The following is a 21,223-nucleotide window of genomic DNA, read 5'->3' on the forward strand; positions in this document are numbered from 1 at the left end:
TTGTAAAGCGCCCTTGAGGTATTGTATTACGAAAATGGCGCTGTATAAGTTATTTATTGAAATAATAATAATAACATCAACCGCAGCGTATTTTAATCATTTTTGTTACATGAAGGTAAGATGATCAGCCTTATGCTCCAGGTGCCAGTCCAGTGACTATAAAATATTCTAGTGTTAAAAGACCGTTTTAAATAAATGTTTAAATCGAACCATTAGATCCGTATGTAAATGTAATCAACTCAATCAATGCTATTAATTTATTTTCGCACGTTTATGAATTTCCTATAAAGGAGTTCCACAGGGAAGAGATTTAATTCTGTCACTATTCCTTCTATTTTGTTTTTATTGTTGTCGTCACATAAACCTCAAGCATATAATATAATATGCTAATAAATCTTCTGAAGGTATGCTAATATTATTTGCATACCTTGAGAAAGTTTACGTTGGAAAATTCTAGTACCTAGCTTACATAAAAAATGATTCAATTTAGATCCTCATATCTAAATTACGGGCTGTATGCTATTGTGTGTATGTATGTATGTGTTACAGAGATATCTAATATCTACACAATCAGATTAATGCGATAATAGTTCATTGGTTTAGCGGCTTCGGATAAGCAGAAAGTGTACGAACACCTGTGCATGTGTGCATGTCAATAGGTACCAGGTATATAGGTAATTTACCTACAACCGACACTTGTTTATGGACTGCGGCGACCAAGAAACGTCTTTTATCTCTCGATAACAGTTTTGTATTCCCGTTTCATTATCTCTTCCATGACGTGACCAACAAACCAATCTCCAGAAATAACGCGCTAATTCGAGGTTATGCATTTATTTAATTCAAAAGCTATTAAACGTTACACCACAAATTCGTTATCTTTAATCTATCTGTGAATACCTTTTAGCTTTATCTGGGAGTATTTTTTAGTGGTTGTAAAGAATTTATCATTCAATCACTTATCAAACGGATATATTTTTAGTAATCAACTGTCGGCGTTATCAAATGAAGACAGATGCGTAGGTATGTTTAGTATTTATTTGTACCCAAGTACAACCAATTTATTTTAGCTCGGATATTTGAAGAAAAATACTACGAGAAGGTGATAGTTAGTAGTTAATTAGTAGTTACATTATTCACAAACAGGAAAAGACAACAATTATGATGAGGAGGTTTTCATGCAATGGTATTGTAATAATATCTTAATCGAGTGTAGAATCAAAGTAGGAAGGGACCCGCTTAAGACCATCCCCGGAAGACGTCATAGATGGATTGGACTATTGTGCGTTGCGAGGGTCTCCTACATGGGGCAAGAGACGGTGCTTGGGGAATCTCTGGATCTGAGGATATGAGCTGAAGGTTACACGAAGGCTGCGCAAGACATGCCGCAGGGGCAAAGGAGATGCAGAGCTTTACTGCAAACCAATCCATCTTAGGTGATTGAAACCAGAGAGAGAATGTCTGTATCCGGACGGATGATGCATCCAGTTTTAAGTGTGAAATTGAACCAGGACCCTGGTCGAGTATTTATAACTCGCTGCGTACTTTCAGGATTCAGGTAAAATTACTGAAAAGGGAAATCTAGTGGAGATAAGCCCTCCTTATAGTGTATCGGTTGGCGTCTTCACCTACCATGCTTTAGGTCCTGGGTTCGATTCCTGGCAGGGTGGACGTATAAAATATTGGCTTTAAAGGTGTTTCATTCACTAAAATATTTAATTGTTCCTAAATTGATCTGAAGCGTAAAACTAATTATTCCTTACCTTCCATGTATTTTTTAAAAATCAAAATACGCTGCGATTGTAGCTCCAATGCAGTGCCCTATGCACCACTAGGTGGGGATAGACAAATCATAATGATGATAATGAAACGTAATAGGGAAATATAACTTTTTTACAATCTTTAATTAATGAAATACGTCTATGAAATGCTGAGTAAAATACTAATAATTTGTAATACTTATTTGTAGCATAAATAATATTTTTAAATGTGTAATTTTGAATCCCCACGAAAACGGTCCATTGCATTAGTCACGTCCCTAATACGTCACGATTCGTATAAATTTTGAACTCTGACCGTTACATTAAATTTAAATAGAAAATCCTAACGAATCTTGACTTCACAATTATCAAGGCCCAACATGTCGCATTTTTGTAGGGCCATTTTGTAGGACATTCAAGAATTTTTTTATAACTGATTTTTTAAGGTTATGTATGAAAACATTTCTCCACGATATCCGTACTAATTTTGGAAATACAATTAATTTTTCTAAATCCATTTCGTATATTTTTATCGGTATTCGTAGTATGTGATATTTCCCTATTTATATCGTTCAGTTAAATACGCAGTTCGTATCATAATCAAGACACCTACATTAAAAGTAAAGACAAGCACAAATTTATGGAGATAATACATTCATTATGCGAAATTGCGATTCCTTAAATTTAGTATATGATCAAAAATGCTGCGGTGATATAAAAAATAATTGTGTACTATGTTTGCAATGAATATCAAATTGAATTGAATATAACATTTGTATGTAAGGTTTTGAATGGTAATATATGGATGTGTGTTTTACATAAATATACACTGCATAGTTGTTATACAGTCATGTGTTAGGCCTCTCTCTGCGCCTTCATCGTCTTTGACATTGCATACATGGTTTATCTCGAAAGAAACATCGTTCAGGCAACAGTAGGTATATTGTAGGATAATTTAGTACTATTTAGATGTAAGGATTTCAATTCCTTTGCAATGTCGTGTCATCCATTGCCCATTCCTCCCAAGGAATAGTAATAAATTTATTTATAATTTAGTCGCTCTAATCACGTCGAATGCGCGAATCTGACCTGGTTCAAGTTTCGTGCTGTTCACCAGTGCCTCGATTATGAACACTATCTTCATCTGTATATATCGAGACGGTATACTTAACTTCTGTACTATCTGTATCTTACCTCGGTATGTTTTACCTACTTGTCATATCGACATCATATGATCGAAACAAGCAAATGGAATGACCGCAAATAATTAGTCCGCGTTCCTTATGTCATTAACATTTAACATAGTTCCTATTTATATTTTAAATAGGCTTCTGCAATAAAAAGTGCTCACTTCAATGCGATTATAAACTCCAATAAATCCCAATTCAAGCAAAAAATGCTCGCTTGAACATGAATTTTGCATGACTTTTGAAAATCGCCTAGACGGTACGCTTTGCGATCGTCTGTATGTATCTACCGATCGACTACAAAGCCGGCTCCTGTAACGTCTCGATACATACACTCGGAAAGATAGTAAAACAGATGGAAAAAATATAATAACTGAATGATTTTTTTAGAGTGGTAACTTTCTGACGCATATAATCTGTGTCTGATGCCTAGATACTCTTATTTGTTAATAGGAGAGAACCTAGCGACATTACTTTCACATCTAGGCGTTTGTTTTATTAAAGTGACAGTTATGCGGGGATTTAATTCGACTTCAAAACTTACTTATTTCTCTCTCATATTTTTAATAGACTTTTAAGCAAAAAGTGCCAACCTCGGTGGAACAAAATTAAATTAAGTAGATAAACGTATCGAGGGGTCCTAGACTCCTCGGTATAAAATGATGTACTTACATCAAAACTTGATGTACCTTTGTAGTCGGTCGGGAGACTTTTCAACTATGACGTCATACTGAAGCTGTCATTTTAGAGTGTAAATATGTGTACCGTGACGTACGCTTCCCCTTGATTCATATCGATGTACCTACCCAAAATTTGAAGGTGGGGGGTCGGTACGTCGGTAGTATATCTATTTATAATCATTCGAGAAAATTTATCATCAACTATACCGTCAAGGTGAAGGTATGACGTCTTTATCTTCCCATCATATTCGAGGCCCGCTATCTGCAACTGCGACCAGCGAGTACATGTGAGCTTTCAATGACAAAACTCGCATTTTCTAACCCGTAATTGAAAATATTAAAACGACTACATAATTACTACTATATAATGATTATACTAGTTAATGCAGGCCCTGCCGTTCTCTACCATAAGTAAGTCGTATTCAAACGATTCATTCTTCGTATGATTTCTTCCAGCTTTAGCTTTCGTTAAATTTGCTAAAGCCGCGACTTATGACTTCTTCCGGAATGAGGAACTTCAGCCCTACGGGAAATCGGATTCAAAAAATGTTTTCTTGTGCGCGGTAAAAATTAGAGCGTTAAATTGTACGACAAAGTTTCTTGAAAAATGAAAAATAAATAAAATTAATTGAATAATTAACTATTTTGAACGACGTCACTGGTTCATATGAACCATATGAGAGCTGTGAAAGATATCCGGTTAGCTTACCGTAAACGGACCAATCGGAAGAACTGACAGAAAAGAACCTCTGACGTCACACGCGGAGTTACTCGTATTTCAGAAACACAAAACTTAAAAAAAATCATAGCGCTGATAATACCTTATTTGAAGCCGGTGAGAACAAGAGTAGGAATAAAACTAAAACTACAAATTTGGAAAGTTTGGATGTTGTAAAGGTCTTCTATCGAGATATGTTGACCTTTTTTACTAATAAGTCATTTTATTATAATATTTCATGTACCTGCCTATCAGGCGAGTGTTCGGTGTCTATGATTAGACTTATTATTTCTTGCGAGCGGCGCGGCTCTGCACCTTTATAGCGCCATATACTACCATAAAGGTATACAAGATGATTATACTAATATTAATAACATTAATATTAATAAAAGGATAACATCCTTCTTATTAGAGAAGTTATTCCTTCAGTATATATGAAGGCATACCCCGTGGTACTTGAGATCCACAAAACGCCAGCTAAGGCAGATAACAAATGACCATCCAACTCAATCATGAAATTTTGCAATATTAAATGTCCTGTTTATATAATATATTCTGCATATTATTGGTTTCGTCTCTTCGAATGTGCGATAGCGTAAATGGATCTAGAAGTTTACATTTTATGCAAATTTTCTGATCGCAGCAGTAGCTATATTACCAATAATTAACCGCCATTTTTATTATTTCTAAAAGCTCATGGCTATAAACTGAATTTGGGTGGTTCGCTGAAATGGCGACTTTTGAATGCGAGATAAGCGTAAAGAACCACTTATTAAAAATAGCCGTAATTTTTGTTTAATCATAAAATTATTAATCGTTTTGAGGTTGTTTTTTTTTCTCTAAGTGTGTTCTTATATTACACGCAAAGGAAAACATTTCAAATGTCAGCTCAAATATGTGACTCGCAAATACTAATTATCCAAGAATTCTTCTTTCAACAAGTATACAGTTCTAATGAGCAACTAATAATATTATTAATTCATAATTTTATTAACACGCAACAACATCCACAAAACACAACATTAATTTTCTCAGCCTCGCATAAAAATGTCTGCCAAGTTGCATTCCTTGGCGAATCGAAAAGTCAATAGCGGAAATAAAACTTCACAATCGCACGGCTGCGCTGTTAAATTTTATTTGTTTATTACTAACAATGTGTAGAAGAAATCCTACAACGTGGATCGATGTGTTAGAAACGAAAGGTGTCTCTCTGAAGGTCTGAAGAAGTGCTGAAGATAGAAGCGAAAGGAGGCGGATCCTAACGATGCGTTTCTCCGCCATTTCCATGGCTTCTCTGCCAAAAGCAATCAACGTTTTTTCTTGTAAATAGACTATCAAACTAAGCCAATTAAAAATCATCGGTGAGTTGTCCTGACATTCAAAAGTAAACCCCCGTAGCTGTCAAAATATACTATACGTAAAAAAATTGCTTCCCGGAAACCGGAAATCTGTCACAATATACAAGACAAGAACTTGTGACGTTGTTCAAAGTAGATCATTTTTATTAAAAAAAATTTTTTACTTTTTAATGCATTTTCGAGAAACTTTGCCGTAAATTTAAATGCTATTTACCGTGTGTGATAAAACATTTTTCATATCCAATTTCCCGTAGGACTGATTTTCCTTATTAATAATGTAAGTCCCATAAACAAAATAATGCATTAAAGTAAGTACAAATCTAAGTGCGACTATTATCAATCAATTGACTGATTAAATATTCTTGCGAATAAACCAGCATTTAAGTTGCGGTCCATGTATTTAAAATGATCGCTTACTCTCTCTATGATTTTAATCCTCTGGGGTTGTATTCTAAATCTTCTCTACCCCCTAGAGAGTGGTTACTTTGGGGATTTTTATTGTTTTGATGCGACGATAGTTTGCTTCATATAATGGCCACACTAATGATTAAACGTCAAATGATGTATAAAACTGTTCAAAAAAATTTAAAAAACGAACGCGGTTTGATCAATTCAACCTAATTAAGTGTTTTGGGTAATACTTTATGGTTGCAATAATATTTTTAATAAAAAACATCATGTTTGATTTCACGTGTTCATACTTATTTGACGTTTAATCATCAGTATGGCCAGATATGAAGCAAAGTGTAAACGCATGCAAAAAAATGCCCAAATTAATCACTCTCTAGGGGGTTATAAAAGATTCAGAAATGCACCAAAAATCATAGTGCTGATCACTGAATAGATAATACACTGATAATGTAATACATATTTATTTTTAATTAGTTTGGTTTGATGGTCTATTAAGATTATTTTATTAAAAAAACCACTGAACTTCCGCATTATTAGCGTATCGGGGCATTTTAAGAAAATTTTATCATTGAGTTATTGGGAGGAAAACTTTTTATTTTTCTCATGAACAATTAAAATGTTCAAGTATCTGAAAACCATAAATTTGATAAAGAGGACGTACAATGTTCTAGTTAATAAACGTGGCAGGAGCCGTAGGTGCGTAGGTGGTAATCAGTAATCAAGAAAATAACAAAATTTTATAGAACGCAATAAAATGTTTGAAAGAGCGGACGCTGACATTATCACAAAAATGCAATCTCCGTACATAAAACGGGTCAAATATCTTTGTTTTCGTAATGGTAATTTACTCGCGGTTTTATTTCCTTTTAAAATGCAGTAAAATCAGAATGGCCTTCTTATGGCCATAATCGAGCCGAGAAAAAAACTTGATCGATCAAACTGCGCTATCGCTGCCACCAATCCTCGTCCAGCCGTCGATAAAATTAGTAATTAAGCACCGATCCGGTTATCCGAGCTAAACCCACCTTTAGTCTCCTAATTACAATTTATACGTGGGCACGGTGGCTATATGATCAAAGAACTGCCGGGCAACCAAGTAAAAGGGTAAATTTCGTGACTCCCACATTTAAGGTCAGGGTTTCTCAATTGAGTGGATTCTTCCCGGTGGCTTTCTTTTACTAGTTTACGGAACAGTCCAAGAGTATGGAGAGTTTTATCTTCCTGTGCCGGCATCCATTTTCAAAGGAATTCTGTTCTTCAGTATCTCGTGTCCTAATGTAGTCGAGTTGAGTCCGATTTGCGTAAATGGGTGAACACATCCAATAGCCTTCCCATTCTCGTAACCGGTTATAGTTTAATCCTTCTTACGACCGACCCGTTGGATTTCTGGTATTCAGATAGCCATTGTGTGGGTTGTTTCATGTGGTCATTTTCTTTTGTGTTTGGTATCTTGCTCACGATCGATCGTTTTGCAAATTGCTTAATACGATCATAATCTCATAAAATGTTACCCAAATATCTTGTGGGTATTATTCGGGAATCACAGTCGAGGTACGTAACAACGTTTATCTGCAAGTATAAATAGTAAGTACCAAACTTAGTATTTCTAATATCAATATAGAATAACACAATTTTCATATATTTCATCTTGGCTACACGATATCACGGTAAATAAAATATTCGTTTTGTTTAGCAAGCTATTTTTTTTTTTTACATAATTCATAGTACCTATTTCCACATACGGACCGGACTCGGAGGAAACAATTCTTCGCATCGACGCATTATGCATCTTGTCTGTTCTTTTAATTGGTATGATGGGTAAACAAATGGCAGACATCAACGATTTTCAGCAACCGCGTCAGCAACACTTAAGTTATCATATTATACTCCTAACTAATATGTTTTCTTTACATTAGGGAACTTCATTATTTTTGTTGGATCATTAACACGATCCTAAAATAGGATTATAGTGTATCTTATTTATAAAATGAAGGGGAATGCTGTCTCCCTGTTACACTTCACGTCACACCTACACGATCTTTGTTATCTTACTCGAAAACAAAGATATATGTTTATCCTAATCTGAGAGAAAACATAAAACTTTCGATATTTACACAGTTTAATGTTCAGTCATAAAACTGGACACGGGGTCATAACTGATTCATGACACGGTACACATTGGAACATGCAAGCTGAAATTACAAGCTTGCATACAGAACTTTTGGTACTTCGTTTATCCGGATGAGAGATAATCCGTAATGTATGCACACAGTCATACGAGAATCCTGTTTAATCTTCCCACAGGCCTTTGATCAAAAAAGTTTCACCGCTCCGTATGGTTCCATTCGCATTTTTTTATTACTGCTCGTAATTATGCACTTTAGCGGACCGTAAACAAATAGGCACTTTAAATCAAACGACATCGGCTCGAGGCTGAGTGTTTGTTTAATCATGTTTGCTTCAAAAAGAAGAAACTAGTTTACTAACATCGCTCTTCTGTTAATTAATGAATCAATCTGCAATCGCTCTTTAAACGAGTCGGGTGTTAGTAGCTTAATCCTCGTGCACATCTGTCACTTTTTTTCGACAGATAAATTAACTTCACGAGAATATTGATTGCATTATTTTCCACGGTAAACACCACAGGTAGACTTAATTCCATAGATAATGAACTAAATACAAATCTACTCATTAGCTTTACCAGTTGATTTTATTTTTACATCTCTGAGACGTTATTACATATATGTACAGAAACCTGATTTTATTTTTAATATTATTGTTTTAAAACCATATTTTTTTTACTGAAAATTCTTATTGGAAGTTCATTGTAATTTAGTATAGAAATAAAAGACAGTGCTCGTGAATCCACAAATTATTAAATAAGTGTTATGGAAATTTGATTTTTTATCCTTAAGAACTGATTTTGTATAAATAATAGGTTTATTTTTGTAGTTAATATTTTAAAGTTTTTTACTATAAAATAATCTTAAAGTTGCCGCGAAAGCGTAAAAATTGGTCACCGGTTATTTCTAATTTGTGAATTTAAGTATCATTTATCTTTGATTTCTCTAATATAATATTGTTTTGTTTATGAAATGCATAAATTATAACATTGGTTGATAAAAATAAATATCTTGTATTGCATATCACTTTTATTCTAATAGGTTTTTGACATCTCAAAGATAAGATGCAAATTAATAAAAAATAGATGATTTAATTATCATACGGCGGCATTTGATTTTTGTGGAGTAAATTTCATCTGGCAGATTGCATTTTTATTTATTAATTAATATGCAAAGTGTTTTATTTTGTATGCAGCCCGATTAAACACTTAATTTATTATCAAATTAATGTAATAAAGTGATATTGAATTAAAAGTTTATAGAGATAAATTATAATAAAAAGAAACTGAATAACATTTTCTAGAATTTAATTTTGTGTTTCGTAATATAGAGAAAATATAAACATTATTCATTGTACCTATGTACAATGATTATTATGATGGATAACTTATATAGCGCTATTTTCGGAAGATAATATCTCAAGGGCGCTTTAAAAAGTGATTATATAAATAAATAAATAATAAAATAACTTTTTAAATTTATTATTTAAGTAGAGCAATTAACTTTGTTGTCACGTGTTACGGATTTATTCAAATGATTTAGAGAACAAGTTGATTTTTAGTTTTTTCCGGAGCGTCACTTCACTCTCGCAGTTTCGGACTTCTGCTGGGAGAGCATTAAATGCCATTGGGCCTGCGACCGCGCATGCACGTTCAACGAATTTCGTGCGCCGGTTTCGTAGAGGTATAACAACTTTTCCTCTCGCCGTAGATGTAGCCGATCTAAGCGTAAGACGTCTGTCAGCTAGTTCATCCTGAATGCATAGTTCCCTTAGATATTCCGGAGCAGAGTTGCGCAGTGACTTATACACATTGATTTATTATTAATACTTATACATAAGCCAACAGAGGTTGTATTCCACCCTCTGTGAAAAACGTAGCCAGTGTAATTCTCGAAGTAGTGGAGTTATTTTATATTATCATACAATTAAATGTAGTTATACAGAGAGCAGCCAGCCATAAAAAAGTGAAACTGAGATAATAGCACCTTTGTGAAAAGAGTGAATGATCAAATCTACACAACAGTTGGAATGTTTTTGACTTTAACAAATGATAAACAATGAATACATTAGTTTTTTATACATTACAAACAATAATCTAGTTATTTATTTGACTAGGTTTAGTGATTTTTAAAGAAAATTAAGATTTTTCTATCGCTGTGAGTGTTTTCTGCAAATTGAGAAATACCGTTTTTGTGACCGACACCATTTTCAGAAGGTGATTAATACAGGTGTTTTTATGAAAACGGTCTGGTTGTTTTTAGCAGAACATAGAATCGACCTTACTTCACCCGATAACATTAATATCTCATTTTTTCAAAATTGTGGACTGGCTGCCTTCTGCATAAATACGTTCAATTATTTCTCAGAAGTTAGTTATTTATTTGTTAGGTATTTTTTCAAATACTTTTTTTCATCGTAAAATGAAAGAAATAAAAAAGCAAAATTGTAACAATTTGAAATATAACTACAACGGGGATACGGTAAAACGTACAGAAAAACTACAGTTTGATAGGGAAGAAATAGCTGTCACCGTTTCAATAATAAATTATGATGCTAAATTGCTAACACACCTAACTGTGCTCTCTAAAACAGGGCACAAATGAATATTTATTGAAATTTTTCATAAGGGAATTCGCAATTTTATACTTTTTTTTATTGTAGTTAGACAATTTACCACTTCAAAGGTGCGTCACAATTCCACATTTTGTGATTTTTATTGATTTTGAAGCTTCAAGTTCTTAAATCAATATGTAAAGAGTTAGATTTTAAAATGTTTTCAATGTAGCGCCTTACTTGGGAAAATATTCAATACAAACATCGGCCCCCTTCTATCGTAAACTGTACCGTACCTACACATGTATAAATATATTATATATGTATTGTATACAACCATGTAGGTATATTTTACTTGTACACACAGAGTACCTACCTACAGTCGCTGGTAATATTTACGATACACTTTTTTTCTGCAGTTTTTGACTTCACAGACACCGCTGCTTGATGTCCCACTACTGGCCACCTTCATGACATTAAGGTGGATCGTTGAAATATATTTTATTTTTTTAACTTGACGACAAAATTAAGAAAGTGTCGCTGCGTTGGTTTAGAGATGAAGAGCGGATGGACAGCGAAATAACGACTGAAAAGATTTAAGTGCAGAAAACGAAGAAGACCGAGAAAGATATGGCATGACCAAATCCAACGGATACTTTAAGATGGACATGTCAAAAGTCAGAATGATGGCGGGCGTGTATGAAAAGATTCATAAATGTAGATGTTAAGAAAACGAATGGTGTAGCGTTCTATCCTCTCTGCCTCCGTTTACGGAGAAACAGTGTGATAGTTTGTCGTTACTTTACCTAAATCCGGGCTGTGGCCTTGTGGAAGCGTTGTCTTTTTGAATCAAAGGAGGAACTTCACCCATACGGGAAATTGGATACAAAAAATGTTTTCTTGCGCGCGGTAAAAATTAGAGCATTAAATTGTACGGCAAAATTTTAAAAAAATAACGCACTATTTTGAACGACGTCACTGGTTCATATGAACCAACCAATGATATGAGAGCTGTAAAGGATACTCGGTTTGCTTACCGTAAGCGAACCAATCGGAAGAAATGATAGAGAAGAACCTATTATACTAAAATATTTCGGTGTTAAGAGGAAACGCGGTCTTATTTTTCTTCATACAAACGTAGTCTCATATTTTCTCCCTTGATTATTGCACTAGGGCAATGATTTTTTTACACACTATATATATTTACTATTGGCGTGTCTCTACCATTTTGCTTTTTTAATTAATTGTTTCTTATGGGAACTAGGACCATCCGAAAATCCAAAAAAAAACGCCGAGTTTTTTCTGCCGTACTCGGACGTACGGTGTACAAATATGATAAATATTTTTGCCCCTTTTTTGATATTGTGATTGTGCTATTACATCTAAGCTACAGTAAAAAATTAAAACCCACCATGAATCTCAGAGGAATAACGCGCTACCGCTATAGAGCCGCCCATACGGACATAAATCATTCTAGGATTATCAATCACGAAGTTGGCTTTATTTTACAGCAAAACAGTGGGCACAGTACTGAGGTCGAGAATCGCAAGCGTAAAGACGAAACCGTCCGTTACGCGTCTGTTGTTAAATCAAAAACCAAACCAGTTAATTTGCAGCGTTTTTGTTTTATGCAATAGAGCGAAATGTCGTATTTACATCCGTAGCGCATTACTTCGTATGAAATAAAGCTTTTTTAATTACAAATATAAAAAGTAGTTTTGTTAGCTTTCTCCTTCGCAAACTACGTGTTATTTTATTGGTAACTTTGGACGTTGGACAAGGAATGCAACCCACAATATTAGTCATTTTACTATCAGGGTTTCCTTTGTTGTCCATTTTATAAAATAAAAAATATTGTCTACATGCCCTACAACAATATATACAGGAGCTAAGACCAGATTAAGGTAGGTTTTGATTAATCTGATCATGCCAATATTTCCCTATTAATAAAGAAATACTTGATATTATCAGATACGTTTATTAATTTCGTCCACTTTCTATTTTAAATTGTTTATCAGTGACCGGGTTTCTTTGTGATAGGATAGTCTGACGATTTAAGCTGAGAAACTCCATATATAAAAAGTCTTTCTTGATTTTTTCCTACTCCATATTTCTTTGTTTTACTCATCTTCCATTATCCATACGTGACAATGACCAAATAATCTTAGCGACTCTTCCTCAATATTTTTAATTTCACTTGTTGCTGATTTGCATTGTCTTCGAATTTCATCAACAGGATTGCATCATACCCAGCCATATAATATATTGATTTCCTTCTTATTCGTCTAATTACCATTCACTAAATTTTTTAACTCTGGGCCATCCACCCTAGTGTCGCGAGTGTGCCAGTACAGTAGGTACTGGGTACCAGTATAGTACAGTAGAAGTAGGTACTTTGTACGTAGTACGCATTTACGTATTTAGTCCCCACTGCCCCCAGTATGCTTTCAGTCAAATAAACAAACACTCGAAACTTCGAGGGATATTTTACCGCCTGAAGTGCGTCTCGGTACAACTGACAAAATCGATTTTATTATTTATTTACCCAACTCGATGACTCGATAAATTATCGCCAAGCTCATATAAATTTACTGTTTGGATCAAATTTTTCGTCATTACTTATTCCACTCAAATATTGTCAACAACAATCGGGGTACGTAGAAACATTTGCAACAAACTAATTAATGGGAAGTAGATTGTAGGTATTTTTTATTCTTCATTTATGTTTTGAATCACATAAGTCTACATAAAATTCAAAACTTGATACATTTATTTTATTTTTAAATAATGAATTCATATTTAGCCTTAAATATATTATTACTAGCTTTTACCCGCGGCGTCGCACACGTGGTATTAAGGAGAAATTATTTGTGTAATCAATTATTTGTGTTGTTTATCACCGAGAGTTTTAGTTTGTCAATAAGAATTTTCCCAATGGAATTATATATTTTATCGGGATTGAAAGTAGCTTGGTCTTCCAACTATCGCTAAGAAAGAAATACGACGATCCTTTAGTCTATGGCGACGTGGCATCGCTATTCTGTTCACTAATCCAAAATTAACTACAAAACCAAAACGAAAAGCAAAACCAAACTAACCATAGAAAAAGCATAAAAATTATAGAAATTCGAATTAAATTGATTATTTTTGACATCCCACGTTACCGCCAATTTTCAAAAAATGTGTAACAATTTACTATGTTTCATTATTTTTTTAGTGCACTTTTTTTAATTTTCGGTATGAAAAGTAAATAAGCCTATTTTACTATCTTCTTTCCGGCTGTACCTGTACAAAAAATCAAGTCGATCGGTCGCTTTGTCGAGGCGTGAAGTACACTTTCGCATTTATAATATTAGTATAGATATAGGGACAAGATATACCTAACTGAGTGCTTCTTTAAAAGCTTACTTCGGATAAAACTTGTTGGAATATAACTCTTAAACATTGTGGTTATTTTTAGCGTTATGCTTGGAAAATCTAAAAAAATCCTCAACAAATTTGACTGTATAAGCATAAGAAAAACATACATATATACTTCTTACTTTGCAGTGTGTTCTTTCTACCATCATTATTAAAAATATGAGTAAAGCGTTTCGCGAGTAATTTCCGAACTTCAAAGAATCTTTCGCTAGATTTGATTCAGCGGTTTGTTTGAAGTGTTTTTTTATGAAATGTACTCCTTTTGATGTTCATTTTCGTCTATTTTCGTGTAACTTACCATCTGGCAACCATTCAGGCGATGTTACCCAAATATACACATGAGCTAACACTGCGGTTTTATCCCTTTTGTGTTCTTGGACTGTTTCTTAGTATAACTGTTTTATTGGGAAGATAAAAGATTTGCCCATAATACCCGCTACCCGCTGCGAGTGCATTGGTTTATCTGTCCAGGGCCTCGATTATGATGGGAAGTTAAAATTTATCTTCAATTTTATCTACAAAGTAAAATTAAGTTTTCTGTATAAAAAATGGAATATGTTTACAATTTTTTTTCTAAACATGTTTAATTACCGGTTACAGACGAAGGTACTTTGAATTTTCATACAAATATACACACTTTCGTACATAAATACCGATATTAGTTTATACAGTCTCAGTATATATCGATGAATATAGCCGTTCATCATCGCGGCCCAGGAAGGCAAGAGCCGGCAATAAAATTAGTACAATGCATGATCATACTTGTCCTATCATCTTATTCACCGTTCTATGTCTCAATTATTTCCTTAAAATACGTCCAGAAAAACACCTTCAAATACTTTTACAAAATACTTTAATTTCACAGCCTGTAAATTCTCACAGTTTGCCTATAATTCGAGTAATTATTTTTAATTGTCTGTACTTATGTAGTACTTACGTCAGTTTTATGACACGACGTCTTTTTCGTCACTACCAATGGAAACCTGTCTTTTTAACCCAACGCGTTTATAGAAGTAATTATCAGAATTGACACAATTATCTTACTTCTTGCATTGATTTTTCGTTGTATAAAATGTCTGATGTTTGCCCTCAAAATAAATTGAACAGACAATCAAAGCATAGGTACCTATAGATTCAAATCATTTCGACCAAATATTTTTTTTTACGATAATTTTATTTATTTAATTCACATAAAACTTTATCTTTGTTATTTTCTGTGTTAACACCTCACGTTAAAACTAGTTATAGCATTAAAAAAAATTCAAGATGTCATGCATACTTTATTTGGTTTATTTTTTTTATTTCACGTGTGGTAAAAAAAATTATTTAATGTAAATGGTTAGAGAAAAGTCAAACAGCTTAGGAAAATATTTATTATTAAGATTTTGAATATCTCACGAAAATATTTTCTTGGAACAGAAAAACAATTCCACTTGCGGTTCGTATTCCTACGCCGCGTCGGTTTGTCCTGCCAATAATTATGATTTGCTCGACCGCAAGAGTCGGCGAATGCGAGAAATATCCTCACCAGTCATTATGGCTTTTCTTGTTCCCTTCATAATTATACGGACGGGTCGTTTAAAGATGTCCTCTAAGGTTACTCACGTCCCCCGCCCCCTCCCACCTCCGGCATCCAGAGGTTTCGGGCCGAGAACCAACCGCTAAATTCGAAATTAGGCTCGGCAAAAAATTACCAGTTCCTCCCGACTGCTTTTTACTGGTCTGTCGAGAATTTAGTCTGGCACTGTGATTCCTTCCATACCATTCCTGAAAAACTCCTTAGCTATTTATTAAATGGGACGTGATAGTTCTACCAATAATTTAACATCCTTTATTAGTACAATTTCATTGTTTGAAAGTAGACAAAATTAGTTTTAATTTTAATGGACCAGTGAAGTTTTCACATTGTATAACATGCTAAGATAATCAATTAACTATTTTTAATATTTCAAGTACAATAATAATATACGGGAAAAAAAGAAAACTGAAAGTAGTTTAAAGATTCAATTAAAAGTAAAACGGTATATAATACATGATAAAGTTTACAAACAATCATAAGTAGCAGTTATGCACCTTCTATACAAAGATTAAAAAGTAAAGTTAGTAAAAACACGTTTAGAAAGGTACAATAGAAGTAATTCAAAAGTACGCAATTTAGTTGTTCTTCTTCTTCTTCAGCCTTATTCTCTCCACTGCTGGATAAAGACCTCTTCCAAACGTCTCCATTCCTTCCTCCCGCTTTTATCATCCATGTTTTACCGGCAATAGAGGCGATGTCACCGACGCATCTTTTCTGTGGCCTTCCAACACTTATTTTGTTTGCCCATGGTCTCCACTTTATTATTCTGGGTGTCCACCTGCCATCATTTTGGCTCGCCGAGTGTCCTGCACACTGCCATTTCAATTTCGCTGCACGATCCATGATATCCACGATTCCGATTCGGCGCCTTATTTCTTCATTTCTCACTCCGTCTCTTAGACATACACCGAGCATCTATCTTTCCATGGATCGTTGCGTGCATTTTAATGTCTGGCTATTTTTTTGTGATACAGACATGATTTCTAGTCCGTATTTTGTCACCGGCAATATGCACGATTCATATACTTGTCTTTTTAAGCATATAGGGACTTCTTTATTTTCAAAAATATATTTTAGTTTGCCGAAAGCAGCCCAACTTAGCCCTATTCTTCTTGGTAACTCCGCTGTCTGGTTATCTTTACCAAGTTTGACTTTGTGTCCTAGATATATGTATTTATCAACCACTTCGATTTTATTATTGTTAATGAAAATATCTCCCTGTCGGACTCATAATCTTTGTTTTATGAATATTCATTTCCAAACCTGTTACGATGCGTAAATTAATAACTGAATGAACAATACCGAAATAAAAAACACACACACCTATTATAGAAGGATATTGATTGTTTATTCTATTATAAAAAGCAGAAATAATAAGGCATTGTTATTTATTAGTTACAGCACCATGGAACGCAAACTGCATCGCTTGTTATGCTGAGCTGAGGTTTTGCTCCGTGTGCAATGTGCAGTAGGTAGATACGCACCGCAGGTTTTCTCATAAATAAACACACTCGTCTGAAAACAAAAGAACCCGCGAGATTCATCCGTTTTTATTTCTCCTCGAATGTCCTTCGTCCGAGTTCTCAACGGGCTGACGGGCTGACGGGCATCCGTCCGAGTCGCGGAGTCGCGGCTGTCACAGGACAAAAGCAACAAAAAAACTGCTTCGAGACGTCTGTTGTTTCCCCTCGAATACGTTAGGTTCGCATTTTGGACTTTATATTTACAGTACCTATGTCAACGTTTTATCGAGTCTTGAATTCACTTGTTATCAGTCTGCAAAATTATATTTAATATTTATCGAAATATTTCTCATATGCATACTTTTTGGGATTAGTTTCGAAGTGAGCTTCTTGCCGGTAATCATTTCCTTCACAATATCTATCGATTGATGCCCGGATGTGCCTAGTCAGCCAAATAAACGAATTGTATCATCGAGTAGAAAATGAAGATATTTCCACTTTCCATAAGCTGGAAAGTATACAGACTATGTTTACAAGATTGTTGCTTTGAAATGATCAATGTATCCGCTTTTCTGCCTAGGCATCGCTTGATATCAAATGGTAAAATACCTGAAAATGGGGACTAAAAAACATCAAAGGAATCTTATTTTTGTATACCACACTCATCGGTATATTTTTAGTTTATTTTTTACATATAGCCTTACTTTTTTAATCAAAGTGCTCTCCGATAAAGTTGACAAAATTTATTACACGGCATACTAAAAGGGCCGATTCCCGGCTTTAATTAAAGCCATTGGACATTAAGGAGCAATTATTGTATACCTATCAGAGAAAATGTGACGCGACCGCCGAGACCCTCCTCTTATCATACCTTACTCCCTGACAACACTTAAATGATGTTTAAAATTCCCAAAACTGGTTTTCGACATTTGATGGAAAGGTAGCTAGCGCTTCTTATGAAACCTTTTGTTTCACCGCGGAATCCTTAAACAAAAAGGAATGCTGGCAAAATTGCATTTATGTATTGTACCTATGCTTTCATATTTTTTGAAAGATTAGTTTTATTTCATTAGAGATAAATCGTAGGGTAGATGTAACCTAATATCATAATAGTAAACCTTTACTCTCAATAAATACAACCTTCCAAAACGAGAAAAGGACAATCGAGACTAATAAACCATGGACTGAAATTATACAATTAACTACCAGACAAAACTAAACAAAAGACTCAGACAACCTTTACAAAAGATGTTAAAAATATTATTATCATCAGTAGAATATGAATTCCAAAAGTAAAAAAATATTTTTTTTAAATGTAACCCGTAAGGGTTTATCAATGAAAAATTTAAATAAAAAAATCGAATACAATTATTAATTTATTTGTGTATTGTTTCAGCTCCAGATGTATCTACCCCTGGTGCAGGCACGATGTTCAGCACACCTCCGGTTCTTCCTGTGCTCCGTGTTCGCCCCCCTCTGCTCCGAGCACGTGAGCGGAGCCATTGCGTGCTGCCGATCCCTCTGCGAGCAAGTTCGCTCCGACTGTCTGCCAGTCATGCACTCCCTCAACATCGATTGGCCGCATCTCTTCAACTGCTCCCGCTTCCCCGATTCTGAGAAAAATGAGTTGTGTATGCAGATCCCTAATAACACCGAAACGCACCACAAACACGTCGAGGAAGAAGAAAACTGGACCTCTGGAAACACCAAAAAGTGGTTCGAGAGTTTTTCTAAGTTCAACCTACGGAATTCCGCCGATAAACTAGCCGCTTTTAACACCCAGTGTCCCCCCAATTTCGCCAGATCCAGAGATTCCCTTTCCTTCACGTGTGCTCCGAAATGTGGGAAAGATGCATACTACAGAATGGAGGACAAGAATTTTGCGGAAGCTTGGTTTACAGGCTGGGCTTGGCTTTGTTTTTTGTCAACTTTATTCACGTTGCTAACCTTCTGCGTAGACTCTACTCGATTCCGGTATCCGGAAAGACCGATAATATTTTTGGCGATGTGCAATAATTTAATCGCCATAGCGTACATCGTGAGAGGATCTTTTGGATCTAAAAGATTAAGCTGCACCGATCTCACGGATGACCGAGATAGTTATGTTGCCATAGATGGCCTGGAGAGTGCTCCGTGTACTTTTCTATTCCTAACATTGTACTACTTCAATATGTCATCTAGTGTCTGGTTCCTTAATTTGGCACTATCTTGGTATCTGAGTGCGGCAAAAAAGTGGTCAACGGAGGCTCTGGAAAATATTTCATCCTATTTTCATGTTGCGGCTTGGACTTTGCCCGCTGTTTTTGCCGTGGCGGCTTTAGTACTCCGCAAAGTAACCGCCGACGAGTTGACGGGGCTCTGCTATGTAGCTGACTCGGCCACAGTTCCATTTCTTGTGATTCCGCACACGAGTTTGCTGTTTGCCGCTAGCTTAGTCGCCTGCCTGGGCGGTGCCGCTCTTATTGAAGTGAGGAAAGCTGTAAAGATGGTCGGAAGATCCACTTCAAAGCTCGAGCGGCTCATGTCAAGATTGATAGTCTTCGGATTATTGTACTTGGTTCCAGCTCTAGGTAGCTTGGCTTGCAACTTATACGAGTCATTCAACAAGCCAAAATGGCATTCCATTTCTTTGCTGGCTGCGTTAGAATGTCAGTTCCAGTCGGGGTGTCCGCAGATGCCCTCGACAGGCTCAGGGGTGGAAATAACTCTACTGAGGCTGTTTCTGTCTCTGGCGGGAGGAGTAACAACTGGCATGTGGGTTTGGTCAGGGAAAACCTGTCGGATTTGGGGATCGTTATTTACAAAAGCTCCGAAAAAGCCACTAGCCGGATATAGAGCCGAAGTCGTTCCAGTTATTCTGACAATGCCCAAACGAACATTTAACGGTAGACCTATGCACATGTCACGAGTTTAAAGTGTTCCGACAGAGATTGAAATGACATCTACATCTTGTAACATGGACAATATATTTTGTATAGTGTAAATATTGTTATTTTCTTGTATGTATTTATTGTATGTGATTGAACTTATGGAATTCTTATGTTTTTCGTAGGTCTGGCTTTGATTTAGTGCCTTAAGATTACCTATGTATTTCAAATACTCCAGTTTACAACGTAAACTGTCACTTGCGTCTTCTGTGAAGACATGATATTTTTATGTAAAATAAAATACCTAAAATAAAACAAGTTTTATACAAAATCTATTTTTTTAATTTTATTTATTATTTATTTATTTAAGGTGTAATATAAAATGTCTGCCTAAAATACTCGAACGGACATGGGTTCGGTTCCCGACTGAGTTTAAATAAAAAATCTTTTTACACTTGTTTCCTGGACCGCTGTCCTGGAATGGTACACGAAAGTCTTATCATCAAGATTTTACTAACTCACACTAACGTGCACTGATTATGTATATATTTTTTTAATGTGTGGTCTTTCGGAAGCAATAGTGGAAAAAAGGGAGGGTAGGAAGGGAGGAGTATGAATTTACTGGGTAAGGGTGGCCATTTTTTTAAGCCAATAAACAGGCTTACGAAAGCTCTGATATATTGACATTCATTGTATTAACAATAAATTAACTTTACCTAAACAATCTTAGAATCTATTTGAATGTAAAGTAGGTGAAGTCATGGCATAATTTAGGCATACATGGCAAGTGTGTCATCTCAAGTCAGGAGTGATAACACCGCTCGCTTCTTGAATGCTCGCCTTTGCTGTAGGAACACATCGACAGTACTGTTAAGTGAGATTTTGTTAACTATTCTGAGGATCCTTGACAGAGCAAGATAAGGCAAGTTCCGCGGGGTACAAAGGTTAATCTGAGCAATGGAACATCGTATAAAAAGCTATGTTGAAAAGTTATTTGATTATTGATTTAAAGAGACATAAAAAAAACGGTAGAAGCTTGTTGAGACCAAATTGAAATCAACTAAAAAATCATTTTATTTGTGTACAAAAAACACTGCCTTGCC

The 21,223-nt window shown here is 35.1% G+C and overlaps 1 protein-coding gene across 1 annotated transcript in view; it reads left to right on the forward strand.

The window, feature by feature from the left end:
* LOC148277625 (frizzled-10-like) overlaps positions 1-20,451 on the forward strand; it is a 45,241-nt gene extending 24,790 nt beyond the window's left edge. The window contains exon 2 of the mRNA XM_088232605.1: positions 18,650-20,451. Within this exon, the coding sequence (XP_088088731.1) occupies positions 18,650-20,167 (1,518 nt within the window). The 3' untranslated portion in view covers positions 20,168-20,451. The remainder of the gene's footprint in view (positions 1-18,649) is intronic.
* Positions 20,452-21,223: the final 772 nt, after the last annotated feature.

This window comes from Micrasema longulum, unplaced genomic scaffold (genome assembly GCF_059751315.1).
Source record: "Micrasema longulum isolate JH-2025_06_02 unplaced genomic scaffold, ASM5975131v1 h1tg001000l, whole genome shotgun sequence".
Classification (NCBI taxonomy): domain Eukaryota; kingdom Metazoa; phylum Arthropoda; class Insecta; order Trichoptera; family Brachycentridae; genus Micrasema; species Micrasema longulum.